The sequence below is a fragment of the Lissotriton vulgaris genome, chromosome 8, assembly GCF_964263255.1.
Source record: "Lissotriton vulgaris chromosome 8, aLisVul1.2, whole genome shotgun sequence".
NCBI classification, from domain to species: Eukaryota; Metazoa; Chordata; class Amphibia; order Caudata; family Salamandridae; genus Lissotriton; species Lissotriton vulgaris.
The window spans coordinates 1,172,278,573-1,172,297,092 of record NC_141696.1 but is presented as its reverse complement, the minus strand read 5'-3'; the positions used below and the strand labels follow the sequence as shown (position 1 = coordinate 1,172,297,092).

At 44.8% G+C, this 18,520-nt stretch overlaps 1 protein-coding gene across 1 annotated transcript in view; it reads left to right on the top strand.

Moving 5' to 3' along the window:
• Nucleotides 1–18,520, top strand: part of INTS6 (integrator complex subunit 6) — a 462,066-nt gene that overhangs the window by 422,514 nt on the left and 21,032 nt on the right. Inside the window, exon 17 of the mRNA XM_086935031.1 lies at nt 2,529–2,622. Coding sequence (XP_086791157.1) covers nt 2,529–2,622 — 94 coding nt within the window. The remainder of the gene's footprint in view (nt 1–2,528; nt 2,623–18,520) is intronic.

The following is an 18,520-nucleotide window of genomic DNA, read 5'->3' as shown; positions in this document are numbered from 1 at the left end:
CACACACCTGACACACACACACACACACACCCGACACACACACGCAACAGTCAAACACACGCACACCCGGGCCATCCCTCTGAGAATGGTGAAGACATCTCCAAGGAAGAAGATGGAGGAGATGAGGATAACTTCAAACGCCTACCCCCCCACCCCCTCCCCTCATAGGGAGAGCAGTGCCCCTTAATCCAAGAATTCAACTCACAAGTACCTAGGTCCCACACAGGTGGGTCAGGTGCCTCTGAGTCCATTGAGGACTGCTTCAATGAGGAGACCAACCTTTTAATAATGTTGGCCAAAAGATTAGACCTAGAGACCAGACTCCTTGCTCTAGAAAAAGAAAGAGCAGAGATAGACCTAGCTCCCATCAATAGTGGCTGCAACTTAATAAATAGCGTCAGAGAGCAATTTTATGATGCAAAAATCCCCAAAAGGGATTGTCCCTAATTTTGAGGAAGGTGATGATATCACCAAGTGGTTCAAAGCCTTGGAGTGGGCTTGCAAAGCCAGAAAAGTGAAGAAAACTCACTGGGGAGCACTCCTTTGGGAACTGTTCTCTGGTAAGTGCAGAGACCAACTTCTGGCCCTTAGTGGGGCAGAAGCAGAGTCCTATGAACTCATGAAGGGTACCCTGATTGAGGGATTTAGACTCACTACTGAGGAGTATAGAATTAGATTCAGGGGGGTCAGAAAACCGAGTAAACCCTGGGTGGAATTTGTAGACCACTCGAGGAAAACACTAGGTGGCTGGTTGACTGGAAGCAAAGTGCAGGAGTATGATGTTCTTTATACTTTGTTTATGAAAGAACACATATTTAGTAATTCCATTGATGAAAAGTTGCATCAGTATCTGGTAGACCTAGGTCCAATTTCTCTCCAATAGTTGGGAAAGAGGACGGACCACTGGGTCAAGACAAGGGGGACCAGGACATCCACCGCTAAAAAGCCTTAGAAAGACAGTGGAGGAAACATTACTTGTCTGGTGCTGAGCTGGAATATTTGGGAGCATTAAAGAGATACCATGCTCTTTGCAGGTCGCCTTGTGAAGCCTTCTTTATTGAGAAGATGTCTAGCTTCCAACACTGTCAGAAAACTCTGTTTAAGGTGGTCAAGAAACTTTCAGCCGCCAGTTCTTTTCTGTCCCCTCCCTCGCCTATCCTCAATGTGGTGAGGTAACACTGTTCATCTACATTAAAATCAAGTCCATTCATGATAAACTTGCTGTGGATACCCCTCAACAAGGGAATCTAATGTTTCTCACCTTCACTGTGTACTTAATGTACAGCAGTACTTGCCAAAAGCATCAGTCTGATATTTTGATGCCCATGAGCGGGTTGTGGAGTGATCCACAACCTGTAAACCTGTTCAATGCCTGATCTATTTCTTGCATACCAGATTATTTGGGTTACTTGTCTAACATCTCCCGTACTGTAGGTTCCCAAATAGTCCAAAAAGGGTATTTATGCACTTAGAAACTGGTCACTTCTCCATAAATAGTTTTTTTAGCGTTTCAGATGAAGATGGTTAGATCTGATGTCACTATGGCACCTAGAATTGTAACACAGGTAGGATAGGGGCATGTCATCCTGTACAGAACCACTATTTTTCCTTTGATTGTACATTTTGCCCTGCCCTAGGAATCTTATTACTTGCAGGGGGTCTTTGTTTTTTACATTAACAGAAACACTATTGTTCCCAACAATTAAGGGAATATCTCACGTTGTCACCCTTCATGTTTTGATGGACATCCCTTGTCGAAATCTCAAATTTGAGCCTTGTTTTGGCAGACAAGCTTTGACCCAAGTCATGGTCTATTATGTTAACGTTGAGTATGTTTTTGCTCTCCAGTTGAGCTGTTCCTGATTTTTAGCCTTGCAACTTTCGTTTACTAGGTACGTTTTTGTGACATTTGTTTGGACTATCAACAAGGCTTGCTATGATGTAACACTTATCAGCAGTGTGAACCTTGTTTGTATAATAAGCTGACTACTTTGTTACTGTGACAATTTGTCAATGAAAGAGATTCTCTCGCCATCTAGGAAGCTAGTTGTTTGTCTCTAATAAATAAATGTTTTTAATCTTCATTGGTAGAGTGGCATTGCAGAACCACTGTTCGTGTATGTGGAATTGTCAACAGCAAAGCAGGATGGATTTAGTCTTATTGAGTAGTTTAATTACTTAGTAGGCTTATTCATTATTTTAGGACCCATAATCATGAGCTAGGACTCTTACTTAATGTAGTGATAACTGTGATATTCTACTGGTTGAATAGGTTTAGCTCCTTTTGCAGTTGTGCAGACTTTATAGATGTTTGAGCTCTATTTCCTGTGATAATTCTGATAATTGTGTAAAAACTGTTACTTAAGCCAAAACATGTTTCAGTAAAAATTTATTTTTAAAGAATTCTACGCATTTATTGGATCCTTCATGTGGAGCATTCACGGTATGTGAACCAGATTTAGAATGCTGATACAATTTACTATGCCTAAACACAGAAGTGAGTATGGATTTTTTTTTTTGCATTTTAGAATATGAAAATATCTTCTCTTTATTGAAGCATGTCCAAGGAAGTTTACAGATTCGACTTATGTTCCTGCAGAATGTTATCAAAGAAGCTTCAAGGTAAGTGATTCGCCATATAAAAGCTTTGTTGCATTTTGCCTTGGATTTTCTCACCAGATTGCTCATTATAAGCATGAACGTTATGCAAAGATATTTTGAATGACGACACTAGGAGAAAAGTTTTAGAATGGTTGAAAGAAGAATCTAAATCTTAATGGATTCATTTTGATTTGCAGATTCGTAGACTCATGAAATATCCTCAAGGTTCTGTCTGATACGCCTGAAATATTTTAAACTAATTTAAGCAGTAGTGATTAATTCCCTGTGGTCTGCCTAGACATCTTAGACCATGTTAGAAGTGATCAAGTTCAGATTCTAAAGAATTCATCAAATTATAAAGGTTGCTGCACACTGACAATACTGTTAGTTTCTTTTTTTCTATGCCAGTAACTTCAGAACTTTGTGGGTATCTCAAGAATTTTTAACAAGTTCTGTTTTTTTTAGTAATAGGTCTTTCCAAATTTTCAGTGTGTAAGTAATTACTAGACTTGCCAGGATTTGTTTGGGTTCCATAAATATTTTTTTTTAGCTTCTCCAGCCTAAAGCTCATATTTGAGAGACTCTTTAATTTTGTTCCAACGTGATTCATTACTAGGCAATTAAGTTGCTGTTGGTGATTCTTCGTTCTGAATCTGCATCAGCTGTTATTTTGCTGACCATAACCTCCTGCATGCTTGTGAAGATGCGGAGCAAATCCATATCTAATAAACAATTAGCAAGGCAACTGTAGCTCCATCTGGTTTGATAAATATCTGCGTGAAGCAACCCAGAAACCTAGTACTGTCCCATAACAGATTTTGCTTTGACCATCTTTAGCTAGAATCTTTTGGTTCAACGCATATAAGCTGCAGATTACACACTGCATAGATGGCCACCTAGTGTTGGGCCCGGATGTTTGCAGTTTGTTTTGTTGTAGAAAAGTCTTTGGAAGTCATGAGCTAGGTGACTCCTCCTTTGGATGATACTGCGCATGGGCATCAGCTCCATCCCCAGATGGTTTTTTCCGCCACCGGGCTCGGATGTGTTTCCAGCGCTCCGTGTTGGAACTGATTTCCTTCGACGCGCAATCCTCACCGGCTTCTAGAATCTAGTTTTCAAACGCTTTTCCACACGACTCTTCTTCTCCACATAAAGAACTTCGATTCCGGTCGTCGTCGACCGCCTGCGGGCCTAACTAGGCCTTTACTCCAGCTCATGGAAAGGACGACATTTAAAAAGTGTCCTCAATGTGGGTCGAAGTTTCCCCACACCGACATTCATGAGGTGTGTAACCTCTGCCTCTCCCCAGAGAACGAGGCTAAAGACTGTTCCTCCTGTGCCTCTTCCGCTCCAAAATGACGATCCGGGACCGAAGAGCCTGGAGAACAATGGCTCGATCTTCAGCTCCAATTCCAGACAACATCTTCGAGGAGGGCGTCGACGTCCCAGAACAACATGGCGTCGTGAGCAACTCCGAGGCAGAAGATTCCGATGTCGAAGTAGTTACTCCAGCTCAACGGGTCGTAAGTAAGAGTGTCAACCCCAACCCTTCCTCGACACACCCAAAAAGGCTCCGGTCACACCCTTGCGCTCGGGTGCACACAGAGACACTGCTTTTATTGCCCCACCTAAGAAGCTATCGAAGCCTTCAGGCGACTCTGGCTCGAGTCGACCTCCCCTCGGTGCCGACGCACAGCCATCGGCACCAAAAAAGACCACTTCAGCTTCCACGTCAACATCTAAACAATCAACACCGAAGCCTGCCTCTGCTACCTTGGCACCGAAACCCAGGTCGGAACCAAGCAAACACGCTTTGGATTCGAAAAAACTACCAGATCCAAAAAGACCATCGGATCCAAAAACCATACCGGAACCGAAAAAATCCTCGGAGCCGAAAAAGACTCCTGCTTCCCCGTTGAAAGACATTGTCAAGAAACCAAAACAAACCACTTGGGTCCCGAAACCTTCCTCTGCACCAAAAGATCGACCTCCTGCAGAGGATTTACCTTCTCCAGACCCTGCTCAAAAGACTCTAGCTAAAGATCCAATTACTGGACAGTAAATTTTGGCTTCAAAAATGCGACCTTGTACACACCAGCTATAGGTCCGCATTCAAAGAAGGACATGGCTACCTCTCCCTTAAGATTGCCTTCCCCCTTACTTTTACCTGTACCATCACCACATCCTCCCATACCACAGCATTCCCCAGCATCCTCTATCATACCACACGATGACAACGGGGATGATAGCTCTGATGATATGGGGGGGGGGGGGTCATATACCTGATCCAGCCACGCCTACAGGATCACCGGACCCGTGGGATGATTATACCACCCCAGATGTCCCAAATGTCCCTCAGGATGACTTATGCCCCTTAAGGCCTTCCCCCACCAGAAGACTCTATAGGGTTTAATGAATTAATCCACAGGGCTGCACAATATCACACAGACCCTGTAGAAGACTTCCTAATGGATACCTTTGATAATGCACAAAGGTCCTCATCCATTTTACCAATGCGTAAAGAAGTTAATAAGTATGCTCCTGAAGTTTTCAAAGACCCAGTCAGAACTCGGGTCATTAACCCTCGTATAGAGAAAAAATATAAAGCTGTCCCCTCAGACCCAGCATATATTAAAGGTCCAGTACCACTAGACTCACTTGTAGTTTCCAATGCACGCAAGAGAGCAAACTCACAAACATCGGGTGATGCTCCACCACCAGATAAGGAGTCTAAGCTACTTGACGCATCAATGAAAAGAACAGCGTCTCAAGCAGCAAACATGTGGCGTATCGCAAATACACAGGCATTATTAGCCAGGTACGACAGGGCACATTATAATGAGTTAGTCATTAATGAGACACCTCCCTGACTGGTACAAGGATAGAGCAAACAAGCTTATCCAAGAGGGGAAAAACATCACAAACACCTCTATTTGGTGTGCATTAGATGGAGAAGATACTGCCTCTAGGGCAGTAACACCAGCGTTTTACTACGAAGACACACCTAGCTACGTATATCAGGATTAAAACCTGAGGTATAAAGTGCCATTCTTAATCAACCCTTTGAGCAACACCTATTTGGACCTAACATGGATGTATCACTTGAAAAAATGAAAAAGTATACAGACACTCCCAAATCTATGGGAGCCCTGCAGTCGCAGGCTCCCAGACGTTCATTTCGTCGCTCATCCTATAGAAGTGCCACCAGGGAATACTCGTCATACAGAGCTTCTACCTCCTACAAAGCCCCTACACAGTCCACTTTCAACAAAGGCTACCAAAGGGGTGGGTACAGGGGTAACAATAACAAAGGCAGAGGTAAAAATAACAACTCCCGTTCTGCCTCTACCCCTGCCCAATGACTCCCTTCCCCCGTCCTATTCCACTCCCCTCCTGTCGGGGGAAGACTTCAACAATACCTGCCAGCCTGGGAAAGCATTACATCAGATAGGTGGGCGCTCCAAATAATTCAATCAGGTTACTGTCTCGAACTAACATCTACCCCCCCCCCCCCCCCAAACATACCACCCAAGCAGCGTCCAATGTCACAAGAATATTTAACATAACTCAGACAGGAGGTAATATCACTCCTGCAGAAAAATGCAATAGAAATAGTTCCATAGAATCAGAAAAACAAAGGAGTATACTCCCTATATTTTCTAATACCAGAGAAGGACGGATCTCTAATACCCATCCTAGACCTCAGACCTCTAAACATTTACATAGTCGGATCATTTTCATATGGTCACACTCCAACAGGTCCCACTTCTGTTTCTAAACTACTTCCTTGTCACTCTAGATCTCAAGGACGCCTACTTCCATATTCCCATCCACACAGTGCACAGAAAAAATCTCCGATTTGTGCTAGACGAGCAGCACTACCAGTTCAAAGTGCTCCCATTCGGAAACATACAATAGCCATGAGTAAAATAGTAAAAAGGAAGAATCATTCCCGATGTAGGCGTCACTATGTGCTCTAGCGTTCTGTTGCTAGGTTACGTCAACGTCCTCGAGGCAGAATGCGGAAGTTAATAAACTTCGCGTTCAGTCAGTCGCCGGTTCCCATCATAGACTGTTTGGCCGAGCGGACACCTACGGAGAATCCACGATTGAGGGACTAATTCGCCCGATCTTGGTGAGTGTTATAATTCACCAAAACGATGTATAACGATTTAGAACATGAACCGACACGAACGGGTTCACGTGTTCTTACGAGGTTTTTTCGTTTTTAAATTGCAGAAGTTTTTGAATTCACAACACTCTTATGAAAATCGAGCACAGACTGATGAATGGATCCGCACTAATCCTGGTGAGTGTAATGAATCACTAAAGGATCTGGAACGGTAACCAACATGAATGGGTTCACTTGTTCTTACGAGCCTTTCTCGCCTTTTAAATTTCAGAAGTCAGAGTCCATATCCTATTTACAAGAACTGAGAATCGTTCTGACAGGCTGGTGAGTGTTACTGGCATGGTTTTACCGTTATGGCACTACCACCTCTCCATAAATAGCAGAAATACTGATTATTTTCCCGCAATAATTAATTTACAGATCATTGGCAGCAAAGAAAACGATCGTTGTAATTAAAGAGATACGCCACCATTAAATAGGAAGAATCCTGATTCAGATAACAGGACATTACCATTAGGTGAGTGTTCAGCACTCTTGTGTGGTAATTCTGACTCCATTGTAGAATTAATATAAAATAATCATCACACCTTTATAAATTGTGTTTAATTAAACAGATTCACGATTACAGAGGACACCCCGACCAAATAGAATATTGGGCTGTTCCGTGAAGAACTGGTAAACTTGTTATAATATTGCCAAAACAGTTCTTTTTATACCAATGTGCAAAACCCAAACCTGATGGTTTTAATTCTTTTAAACCTACAGGCGCTCTAACCCCTTTCATAACCCTCGTCCTGAAGAAGACCCGCTAGTGACCCACAAATAAGGTGTCCACAAGGGTCGAAACGTCGACAGAACTATTGAAGGACCAGCTTACCACGCCCAACAATAATTAGCTAATATAGCATATTGTGCTTGAGTATTAATCAAATAAGAATTGGCCCTTTGTAAATTTTGTTTTTCCTCAATGTTGGTTTCATTCACATGTATATAGAACGTCACTTATTTATCACATTGTCACATTATTGTCACATTATGTCACCTTCACCGTGAGTGGAACTATTGCGCCGTATCTTGTATTTTGTAATGAGTTTTTTAATGCATATATCAGAAGTGTCAGTTGAAAAGTCAATGAAAAAATGAAAAATGAATGACTAATTAAATCAATCCTGACCCTGTTCCTTTTTCGGTTTTTGCACTTAATGTCAATTAATTTTGCATAAAAAGTAATGAGGTTATGCCCACGCTAATAATGATTTAAAGCAATTTGTGTTTACCCGAAAGAACCACTGTTGAAATTCTCCCCATTCGGAGTTACAACAGCACCAAGGGTATTTACCAAATGCCTAGCAGTAGTAGCAGCACTCTTAAGAAGACCACATATTCATGTCTTTCCATATCTAGACGACTGGCTCATAAAAGCCAGCTCATACAGCCAGTGTGTGCAACACACCCACGCTACTATTCAACTGCTTCATGATTTGGGATTCACAGTAAATCACACCAAATCGCATCTACAACCCTCGCACATAAAACAGTATCACAGTGCTACAATAAACACCCAACTAACACTAGCTTATCCCTCTTCAGATAGGATAACCAGTGTACAAACTCTCCTAACAAAATTCAAACCGCAACACTCGCTACGAGCTCGAGTGTTCATGCAGCTCATAGGAATGATGGCATCTTGCATATCTGTAGTACCTCACGCAAGACTGCAAATGCGTCCACTTCAAGAGTGTCTAGCATGCCAATGGAACCAGGCTCAAGGTCAATTACCAGACCTAGTGTCGGTAGATGGTCGAACATCTCGTTCTCTGCAATGGTGGAACACCAAAAACCTTTCCAAAGGACGACAGTTTCTAGAGCCAGTTCCTCAAATAGTCATGACAGCGGACGCATCGCTCTCCGGCTGGGGTACTCCTCTACTGCATCACACCATGCAAGGCAGGTGGACGCCGCAACAAAAGCTACTCAACATCAACCAGTTAGAGTTGCTAGCTGGGTTTCTAGCCCTAAAAGCGTTTCAAACTCAAGTGTCAGGCAAAGGTGTCTTAGTCCGCACAGACAATATGACAGCCATGTACTACATAAACAAACATGGGGGCACACACACTCTCTGCATCTCTCTGTTAGCACAGCAGATATGGAGATGGGCTATACCACTAAAGATCTTCCTCTTAGCCCAGCACGTCCCAGGAGTACAAAACACTATGGCAGATCTGCTAAGTCGACTAACACAGCAGATCCACGAGTGGGAACTTCATCAACAAGTTCTGATTTGATTGATTTGATTTATGCATTTGTAAAGCGCGCGAATGCCCATAGGCGTCTTGGCGCTGTGATTCAGCTCTGACTCTTGAAGATGTTGATTTAGGGATATACTGAGAAAAGCCACGTTTTAACTTCTGAATGATTTCAGTGATGGACTGGTTTTTATATCTAGCGGTAGTTGGTTCCAGATTCTTGCTGTGTGTACCAGGAAGCTTCTTCCGCCCCAGTTTGCTCTCTTGAATCTTGGTACCGCGATTGTTTTCTTTTGTCCGGATCTGAGAGGTCTATTTGGCTCATATAGTTTAAAATGGGTTTTTAGAAATTGGGATCCAATTCCATTGATTGCTTTATATGCTAGGCACAGTGTTTTGAATTGTATCCTCTTTTCGATTGGTAGCCAGTGTAGGTCTCTAAGTTTATGGCTGATTCTTTCAAATTTTGGTATCCCTAGTATCGGCCTGGCTGCTGCATTCTGCAGACGTTGGAGTTTGATTAGGATTTTCTTCCTGGCTCCAGCATATAGGCCGTTCCCGTAGTCCAGTCTGGACAATGCTAATGCTGTCACCACTGTTTTTTGCGAGTCGTGGTAGGTAGGGTAGGATTTTCTTAATCATTTTTAGAATGTACCACAGTGATGATGCCAGTTTATTCGCTTGGGCGTCAAAGGAGAGATTAATGTCTAGAGTGATTCCCAGATTTTTTACCTTTTCTGTTGGTTCAGGACATCCTCCTAGTTCTTTTGGCCACCATGAATGGGACCATATTTTTTTGTCCCCTCCTAGGATCATGACCTCACTTTTGTCCCCGTTTAGTTTTAGACAATTTGTTCTCATCCATTGGCTGATTTGTGCCATGCAGATTTGAAATGTTTCTGCTGTGTTCTCTACGTCTTCATTTATTGACACCACAATTTGGGTATCGTCAGCGTAGGATATTGGGGTGAATCCACAGTTCCTTATTAGTTGTGCAAGGGGGGTGACATACAAATTAAAAAAAGTGGGGCTAATCGAGGAGCCCTGCGGGACTCCACATGGTAGGTTGAATTGATTAGATTTTGCCTCTCCTGATTCTATTGAGAAAGTTCTATTCTCTGGATAGGAGGCGATGAGTGCACAAGCTGATTCATGCAATTGTGCTGTTTTCAGGCGTGTTATGAGGATCTCATGGCTGACCGTATCGAAGGCCGCCGATAGATCAAGTAATATCAAGGCGGCCTTCGATCCGTTGTCCAGTACTTGTCTGAGTGCCTCCACCGCTGTAATAAGGGCGGTTTCTGTTCCGTGCCCTTCACGGAAACCGAACTGCGAGTGGTCCAACCAGTTGCCGTCCAGTAAGTATCGGGATAATTGTTTATTTAATAGTTTTTCTAGAATTTTGGCGGCAAAAGGGATCCTTGCTATTGGCCTATAGTTGTTCGGGCTTTCGCAGTCCAGGTTAGGTTTTTTTAAAAGTGGCCTGATCGATATCATTTTCCAATCATCGGGAAAGATATTGGTTTTAATGATTTGGGAAAAAAGTTTTTCTAGTACTATTCTCAGTTGTTCGGAGCAAATATGCATTATTTTGGATGGACATGGGTCCATTGGGCTGCCAGAGTTGATGGTGTGGATCTCTTTTTGGATCTGTTCCGCTGTCGGGGGAGTAAATAGGAAAAAGGTGGTAGGATCTGGGTCCTTGCTCACTGGGGTTGTTGTCTGTGAATTATCCTTTATGGATATTTCAGTTCTTCATTTGTTCTTTCAAATGTGGGGACAACCTCAAATAGACCTCTTTGCCACCCACGAAAACGCAAAATGCCCAAACTTTGCCACCAGATACCCACACCCATTGTCCAAAGGCAATGCAATATGGATGAATTGGTCAGAACTATTTGCGAACACTTTTCCTCCTCTCTCACTACTTCCGTTAGTGGTACGCAAACTACAGCAACATTCCCCGACGCTCATCCTAGTCGCTCCAACTTGCGCCAGACGACCGTGGTACACCACGCTGTTGCAAATGTCTGTAGGACCACACCAAAAACTAAACCTATCTCCACGCCTATTAACACAGAACCATGGAGAGATCAGACACCCGGACCCAGCTCAGCTCAACCTAGCGATTTGGCTCCTGAGGGCATAGTTTGGCTACCTCAACCTTCCCCCCGAATGTATGAACGTTTTCAAAAGAAGCTTAGACTCCCTACTACTAGAGCATGTTATGCTGCTAAGTGGAAACGGTTTGTCATAGACTGCCAAAACAACCAAATTAATCCTTTAGATGTGTCTATTCAACACGTCATAGGATTCCTATTACACCTTTAAAAGTGTAACGTAGCCTATACATCTATTAGGCTACACCTCGCTGCCATTGCAGCATACTTGCAAAATAGACATCTATCTCTTTTCAGAGTACCAGCTGTTAAAGCTTTCATGGAAGGACTCAAAAGAATAATTCCTCCCAGAACGCCACCAGCACCAGTGTGGAACTTAAACGTGGTTCTCACAAGGTTAATGGGACCTCCCTTTGAACCATTACATAAATGTGAATTGCAATTTCTAACCTGGAAAGTAGCTTTCCTAGTAGCAATTACTTCTCTCAGAAAGGTTAATGAACTACAAGCATTTACCATTCAAGAACCCTTTCTACAAATGCATCATAACAAAGTGGTTCTTCGTACTAATCCTAAATTCCTTCCTAAAGTCGTTTCACCATTCCATCTAAATCAATCTGTTGACGTGCCCGTATTTTTCTCGCAGCCTCAGTCAGTTGCAGAAAGAGCTCTACACACCTTAGATGTCAAAAGAGCATTACTGTACTATATCGAAAGGACACAAGCTTTTCGCAAAACAAAACAACTTTTTGTGTCTTTCTCACCGCCACATAAAGGCAATCCCATATCAAAATCAGGGATCGCCAGGTGGATTGTTAAATGCATACAAATGTTATCACAAAGCCGAACGTATATTAACAATTCATCCAAAAGCCCATTCTACAAGGAAAATAGGGGCTTCAATGGCATTCTTAGGGAACATTCCCCTAGATGATATATGCAAAGCAGCTACATGGTCTACACCGCACACATCCACAAAACATTATTGTGTAGATGTGCAAACTAAACAAGCTACTGTGGGCCAGTCTGTACTAAAAACTCTGTTTCAAACAACTGCAACAGATACTGGTGGTCGCCGCTTCAGTGTGCCCACCACTCGCCCCCTGCTCCGCCCGGCCGCTGAGCCAGGACAAAATAAAATAACAGCAAGTTATCATTTTATTTTTTTTATTTCTTTCACTGCTTCAAAGCAGTGGAGCAACGCTCCTCTGCCTTACCGGAGGAACCGCCACTGATTACTAGCATTTCTCTGAGTTCCTAGAGCGATTTCTGGCAAAGATATCAAATCCTCTGCTCTAGATAAATTTTACCACATATTACTCACTTTGTTTATACTCCTTTCAAGCTTCAGATTGGTCTGGAATACTTCTACCTAGCAATGTCTCTGCAGTGCTGCCAAGTGGTGTCACATAGCTCCAGACATGTCACCAAAGTATATTGCGTTCCAAACTGGGCGTTGAAATTGATTGCCTTTTTAGTTTGCCTTATCAACGCGGGCTGAAGCTTGTTTTCTAGCTCAATGTAGTTCCTAAAAATTCCTCAACTCAGAGTAGGTGAAATTTTTACAAAAAGGGCCTCAGGATGTAAGCCTTGCAGGCAGTGCTACAAGATGATTTCCCTTTCAGACACCCTCAATGACTACGTGTTGTCTGGGGTCAGGACAAGACGCTGCAGCCTTCAACTCTTGCACATCTATTTCCCGAACACCTTTACAAAAAAGGAGGCCACAATATTGGCGCTTAGGCGTGACTTCCGAGCTGGGTCACTCTCCCAAAGAAGTTATTTTCCATGGAACTTTCTCCTAAATGGTCTTCCAACCACAAAAAAGTGCCATTAGAAGGAGTACTAGTAGGCCTCAAGGAAGCTGTTTTTTTCTGAGACGGTTCCATGTCTCAAAGTTGCATTCTTCCTTGATGTCTAGAGACCCCTCACTTCCTGTGCCTAAGAAGACGAGAAAGTGGTTGCCGGTCCTTCAGCAGACCACACAGAAATCGAGGCTGTTTATAAATGCTCCACATTATCCAGTATTGGGGTATCTTTCATAGATTCACATGCCTGAATCATTTCCCGTCGTCGAGGCGGGAGTCCCACGGTATAAATATATACAAAAGCAGTGCCTAGAAAATTTCCTGTAGTAGGCTGGAAAAGCCTAAAAGCCTAACTAGGCCTCAAAACTTAGCAGCCTATCTACATCATTATGTAAAAAGACCTGAAATAGTAGCCTCAGCCAATCAGCTGTCCTCACCCTCTACAACCTTCCCAGCTCAGGCAGTTCTCCTCAGATTTTCACTGCACTTCGTGTGTAAGGTAGTCTCCCTGAGTGCCTACTCAGTTTTTTTGACTTTTTCCTCAAAAATGTCTGAAAAGAAGGCTCTTTTCAAGGCTTGTGGAACCTGCTATAAGAAGAGGGTCCATGTGGATGACCAGCACTCTGACTGCATTTATTGTCTACACCCTTCACATGTTGTGAAGGACTGTAGGATTTGCCGTACCTTCCCTCAAAAAACAATCAGGGATAGGGAGGCAAGGGTTCTTTTGTGGTTGAAATCTTCTTCCACTGATGATAAGGCCTCTACCTCCAGCAAGAGAGCCAGATCCAAGGAAAGTTCTTCTCCTGAGAGAAAGAAAAAACTTAAATCCTCTCAGAGAGCCTCAGAACCCTCAGAGTGCATCGTCTTCTTCACGAACGACAACTGTGAGTATAGCCTAGGCTAAGACTGTTTCTCTGGTGTCTGTTCCTACTACTACCTTGACTTCTGCTTCTTCAACTGCTTCTACGGTCACCACTTCGGCTATTACCTGACCTCTGATGTCTGTTCAACTTTTGCCATCGATGACGAAAAACAAGTTGCCGACTGTCCCGTCGTCTACTTCTCCGTCGACGACGGCCACGTCAACTAAAACTTCCGGTCCGTCGACGACAATCCTGTCGACGAAGCCAACATAGTCGTTGACGAAGACACTGATGACAATCTCGTCGACGAAGGACTCGTCGACTAAGACACCAACGGCCTCGTCGACGAAGGACCCGTCGACGAAGACACCATCGACGAAGGACTCGTCGACGAAGGACTCGTCGACGAAGGATTCGTCGACGAAGACCTAATCGACAGCTTCATCGTCGAAGGGCTCGTCGACAAAGGACTCGTCGACGAAGGACCCGTCGAAGAAGACCTCATCGACGAAGACCTCATAGACTGCTTCATCGTCGAAGGGCTCGTCGACGAAGACACCATCGACGGCCGCGTCGACGAAAGGTTCGTCGACTAAGACACCATTGACGACCCCGTCGACTGCAAAATCTTTGTCACTGACGACAGTTCCATTAGCGGACAAGCTATCGACAGTTCCGTCGACGGAGATCCCAATAACAATGGCTTCAGCAATGGCATCTGCTCATCTGTTGCACAGTTCACCTCCGACAAAGATCCAATATACGCATTTTCAAATGAAAACTGATCAAAGACAAGATTATTCTCACATTTCTCCACTCTTACCATCACACATTTTGGAGTCCTATGTGGAGGAAGATTCGGAAGAAGGTGAAGAGGATGACGGTCCTTTTGGGATTGCCCGTCACCCTTCTCAATTGAATATTAAATATCAGGAGGACGATGAGGATGATGTCCATGGTCATTATACGCATGTTTTTTCGACACCATATCAATCGTCCCATCCCAGACCTTCTCGATCTGAGGACACTGGTCATTTGCCATCTACCTTAACTCAGGATTTGCAGGCTATGTTGGCGGACTATCGCCAGAGATTTCCACCAACTCCAGTTGCACCCGCTGTGTCGCCTATTCCGGTTGACGTGCCAAGGCCTCCGTCGCCGAGAGCATCATTGTCACTGAGACAGGATACTGGTCCTGCTCTAAGATGACACGGATACTTCTTCTCATGATGACGATGAAAGCAGGGAAGAGGGCGAATTGCCGGATAATACACCTATAGATCCTTGGGAGGATTATGTCATTCCTTCACCGCCTGCGCCCCGCCCTTCAGATTCTGCACCTGAGGATATTGGCGGTTTTCACAATATTATGCAGCGAGCTGCTAATAGATTTGAATTGACCATCACAGTTTAGCAGTCTGACTGCTTTTTGCATGACTTTAAAGAGGGATATCGCAGAGTTACCAGGGCTATCCCCATTATTGACTATATTTGGAAGGAGGGCCTCACCATCATGAAAACGCCCGCTTCCATTCCTGCAGTCCTTCCAAGAATAGAGAAAAAGTATCGAGCACCATCGGATACTCCATCTTGTTTAATAGGTCACCCTCGACCAGACTGTCATATCCCAGGCTGCACAGCAGAAGTCCGAGAATCCTTCTGCTCCCATTTCAACACCACCTGACAAGGAATGCAGGAGACTGGATGCCATTGGGAAGAAGTTCTCTGCAAATGCAGCAGCCTCCATTAAAGCAGCTAATTCGTTGGCTATCCTGGCCCGTTATGATAGGCAGATGTGGTCCGATCTGACGGAATACCTTGACTTGATCCCTGAGGATCAGCAGGAGGTGCGCAGGATCGTACAGGAGGGAGAAAGGGCAGCTTCAGAAATCATTGATTGCGCCCTTGATATGTGGAGTGGTGTGGCTCACTGGTTAGAGGCGGCAGACCCGTAAGCAGAGGTCGGCCCGGGACCAGGGTTCGATTCCCGACGCGGCAGGGTCGTGGACCAGGGTCAGCGTGCTCGATAATTCTCGCCTCGGTGCCTTCTCCAGTCAGGGACCACACTCGGCAACTCTGGGCATTAGCTTGCCTCCTCTTCACAACAGCCCCCCCAGACCGCCGGGGATGCTTGGTCGCACCTTAGAGATACCCATTAGGGACCATCTCTCAGGGTGAGCCAGGGCGGGTTCCCCAGCGGTCGAAGTGCGGAGATAATCCTCCGGGAGTCGATTCTAGCGCTATATAAACCCACAATGAAATTAAATTTTAAATTCTATTTCAGACATCAATTTCAGACAATTGGCTGGAGCAGCGGTACTTATGCGTCAAGGTTGGCTCAGGGCTACCACCTTCAGGCCTGAGGTCCAAACAAAAATCTTGGACATGGCGTACGATGGGGATTCACTTTTTGGAAAGCACATCGACAATGCTTTGCTGGCTATAAAAACAGATACAGACACAGCTAAATCACTTGGTACCCTGCAATACAAGAGGGGATCCTTTAGAGGAGCAAGAGGCCGTGGTTACTCCTCCAGGGGAAACTATTCCAACCAACAGAATCGTCAATACCAATCTCACTACAAACAACCTTACTATCAATCCTCTTACAGACAGCCTGCCTCTGGTTCTTTCTCTCGGCAGGGAGGGAAACGACGCTCAAGCAATCAAGGGCGTGATTCCAACAAGCGCAAATGAGCTTTGCCGGATGTCAGCCATTCACCTTCCCCTTCCCGTGGGCGCCAAAATCTCCGCCTTTTACCAGCAATGGCGGACGATAACTTTGGATCAGTGGGTCCTGGATCTTGTTAGGAATGGACACACTCTGGAGTTTTTACAGAAGCCACAAACAGCGCCGCCCAGGGGTCCCCTCCCCTTCGTCTTCACTTACTCTTCAAAGAAGCCTTAAAGATGATACACAAGAATGCGATAGAACGAGTTCCTCCTTCTCAGAAAAGGAAAGGATTTTATTCTGGATTCTTCCTCGTAGAGAAATTCAGAAGAGTGGCGTCCAATACTGGATTTGCGCAAACTCAACAAGTATCTAAAGAAACAGTTTTCGCATGGTAACGTTGAAGGACATTCTGAATTGTCTCAACAAAGGGGACTTTATGGCTTCTCTGGATCTGCAAGACGCCTACTTCCACATCCCTATTCACCCAAAACACCGCAAATAACTAAGGTTTCAAGTGGCTGGCGTCCATTTTCAGTTCAAAGTGCTTCCATTCGGCCTAAAATCGACCCCCAGAATCTTCACCAAATGTCTGGCCCCGGTGGCAGCAATGCTGAGGTCCCAGGGAATACAAGTTTTCCCATACCTCGACGACTGGCTGTTAAAAGGTCTATCGAGAAACTCCACAATGGAAGCGGCCAGGAGTACTCTCTCTCTCTTCTCGAATCTGGGACTGGCCCTCAATTCGAAAAAATATCAGCTTCAACCTCGTCAGGAGTTGACCTTTCTGGGAGCGGTCTTGAACACATGCCAGTACAAGGCGTTCTTGACACGAGCGGCAAAACAAGCTGTTAAAGCTAGCAAAACAAATATTTGCAAGAAGGTCACTTTCAGTTCGGATATTCGCTTCCCTTCTAGGGATGTGCTCATCTGCAATCAGCCTCATTCCTATGGCGAGACTCCGAATGAGACCGTTACAGGAAGAATTACTTCGCCAGTGGAGGCAAGTCGACGGATCGTTCGACCGCATCAAAGTAACTACCAAAATGAAACCAGCTCTTCTTTGGTGGTCAAAGGCGCACAATTTGTCACCAGGCCTCACCTTTCTCCAAGACATTCCAGAGTTCACCCTTACTACGAACGCATCCATGGAAGGTTGGGGAGGTCACCTTCAGTTCCAGGGACGATGGTCTCGTCCGTACCGGCAGAAGCACTCAACAGCCTAGAGCTGAGGGCCATTTTTCTGTCCCTGCAAGCCTTCCTTCCAAGTATTGCGAATTCGTCCGTGCTGGTGCGTACGGACAATACCACCAGCATGTACTACATCAACAAACCGGGAGGAACGAAATCTCTCACCCTGTCGCTGGAGGCTCAGGAGATGTGGGAATGGGCCCTGCGCCATGGCATATCCCTCAGAGCAGAGCATGTGCAAGGCGTTCGAAACTCTCTAGCAGACAACCTCAGCAGAACTTTCACGGGCTGTCACGAATGGGAGCTCGAACAACATCAAGTAGAGATGATCTTTCAAACTTGGGGAACACCAACGCTGGATTTGTTTGCCACGCAGCAGAATAGCAAATGCCTGTTTTATGCCAGCAGGTTTCCACAACAGGGGTCAAGGGGAAATGCCCTTTTGATGAGATGGTCCGGAATATTTGCGTACGCCTATCCTCCGATTCCGCTCATTCCGAAGGTACTGCAAAAGATGACGAGGGAACACTGCACTCTCATCCTCATTGCTCCCCGTTGGCCAAGGCAATTTTGGTTTCAGGAGCTCCTTCTCTCTCAACAGCCTCCGCTTCGTCTCAAACCGACGGTGTCAATGTTGACAAGAGAGGGAGGCCAAATCCATCATCCGGATCCTCAATCGCTGCACTTGCACGTTTGGCTCCTTACTTCCTAAAGTTCAAGGATCTTAACATCTCCTCGGACTGCAGGGCGATCTTATCACAGGCACGTGCGCAAAGTACCATCAAGACATATCGTTTTAAGTGGAAACGATTCTGCTCATGGTGTGGAGAAAATAATGTTCATCCACTTCAAGCTCCTCCTCCTTCCATATCTGCTGTCTTTGGC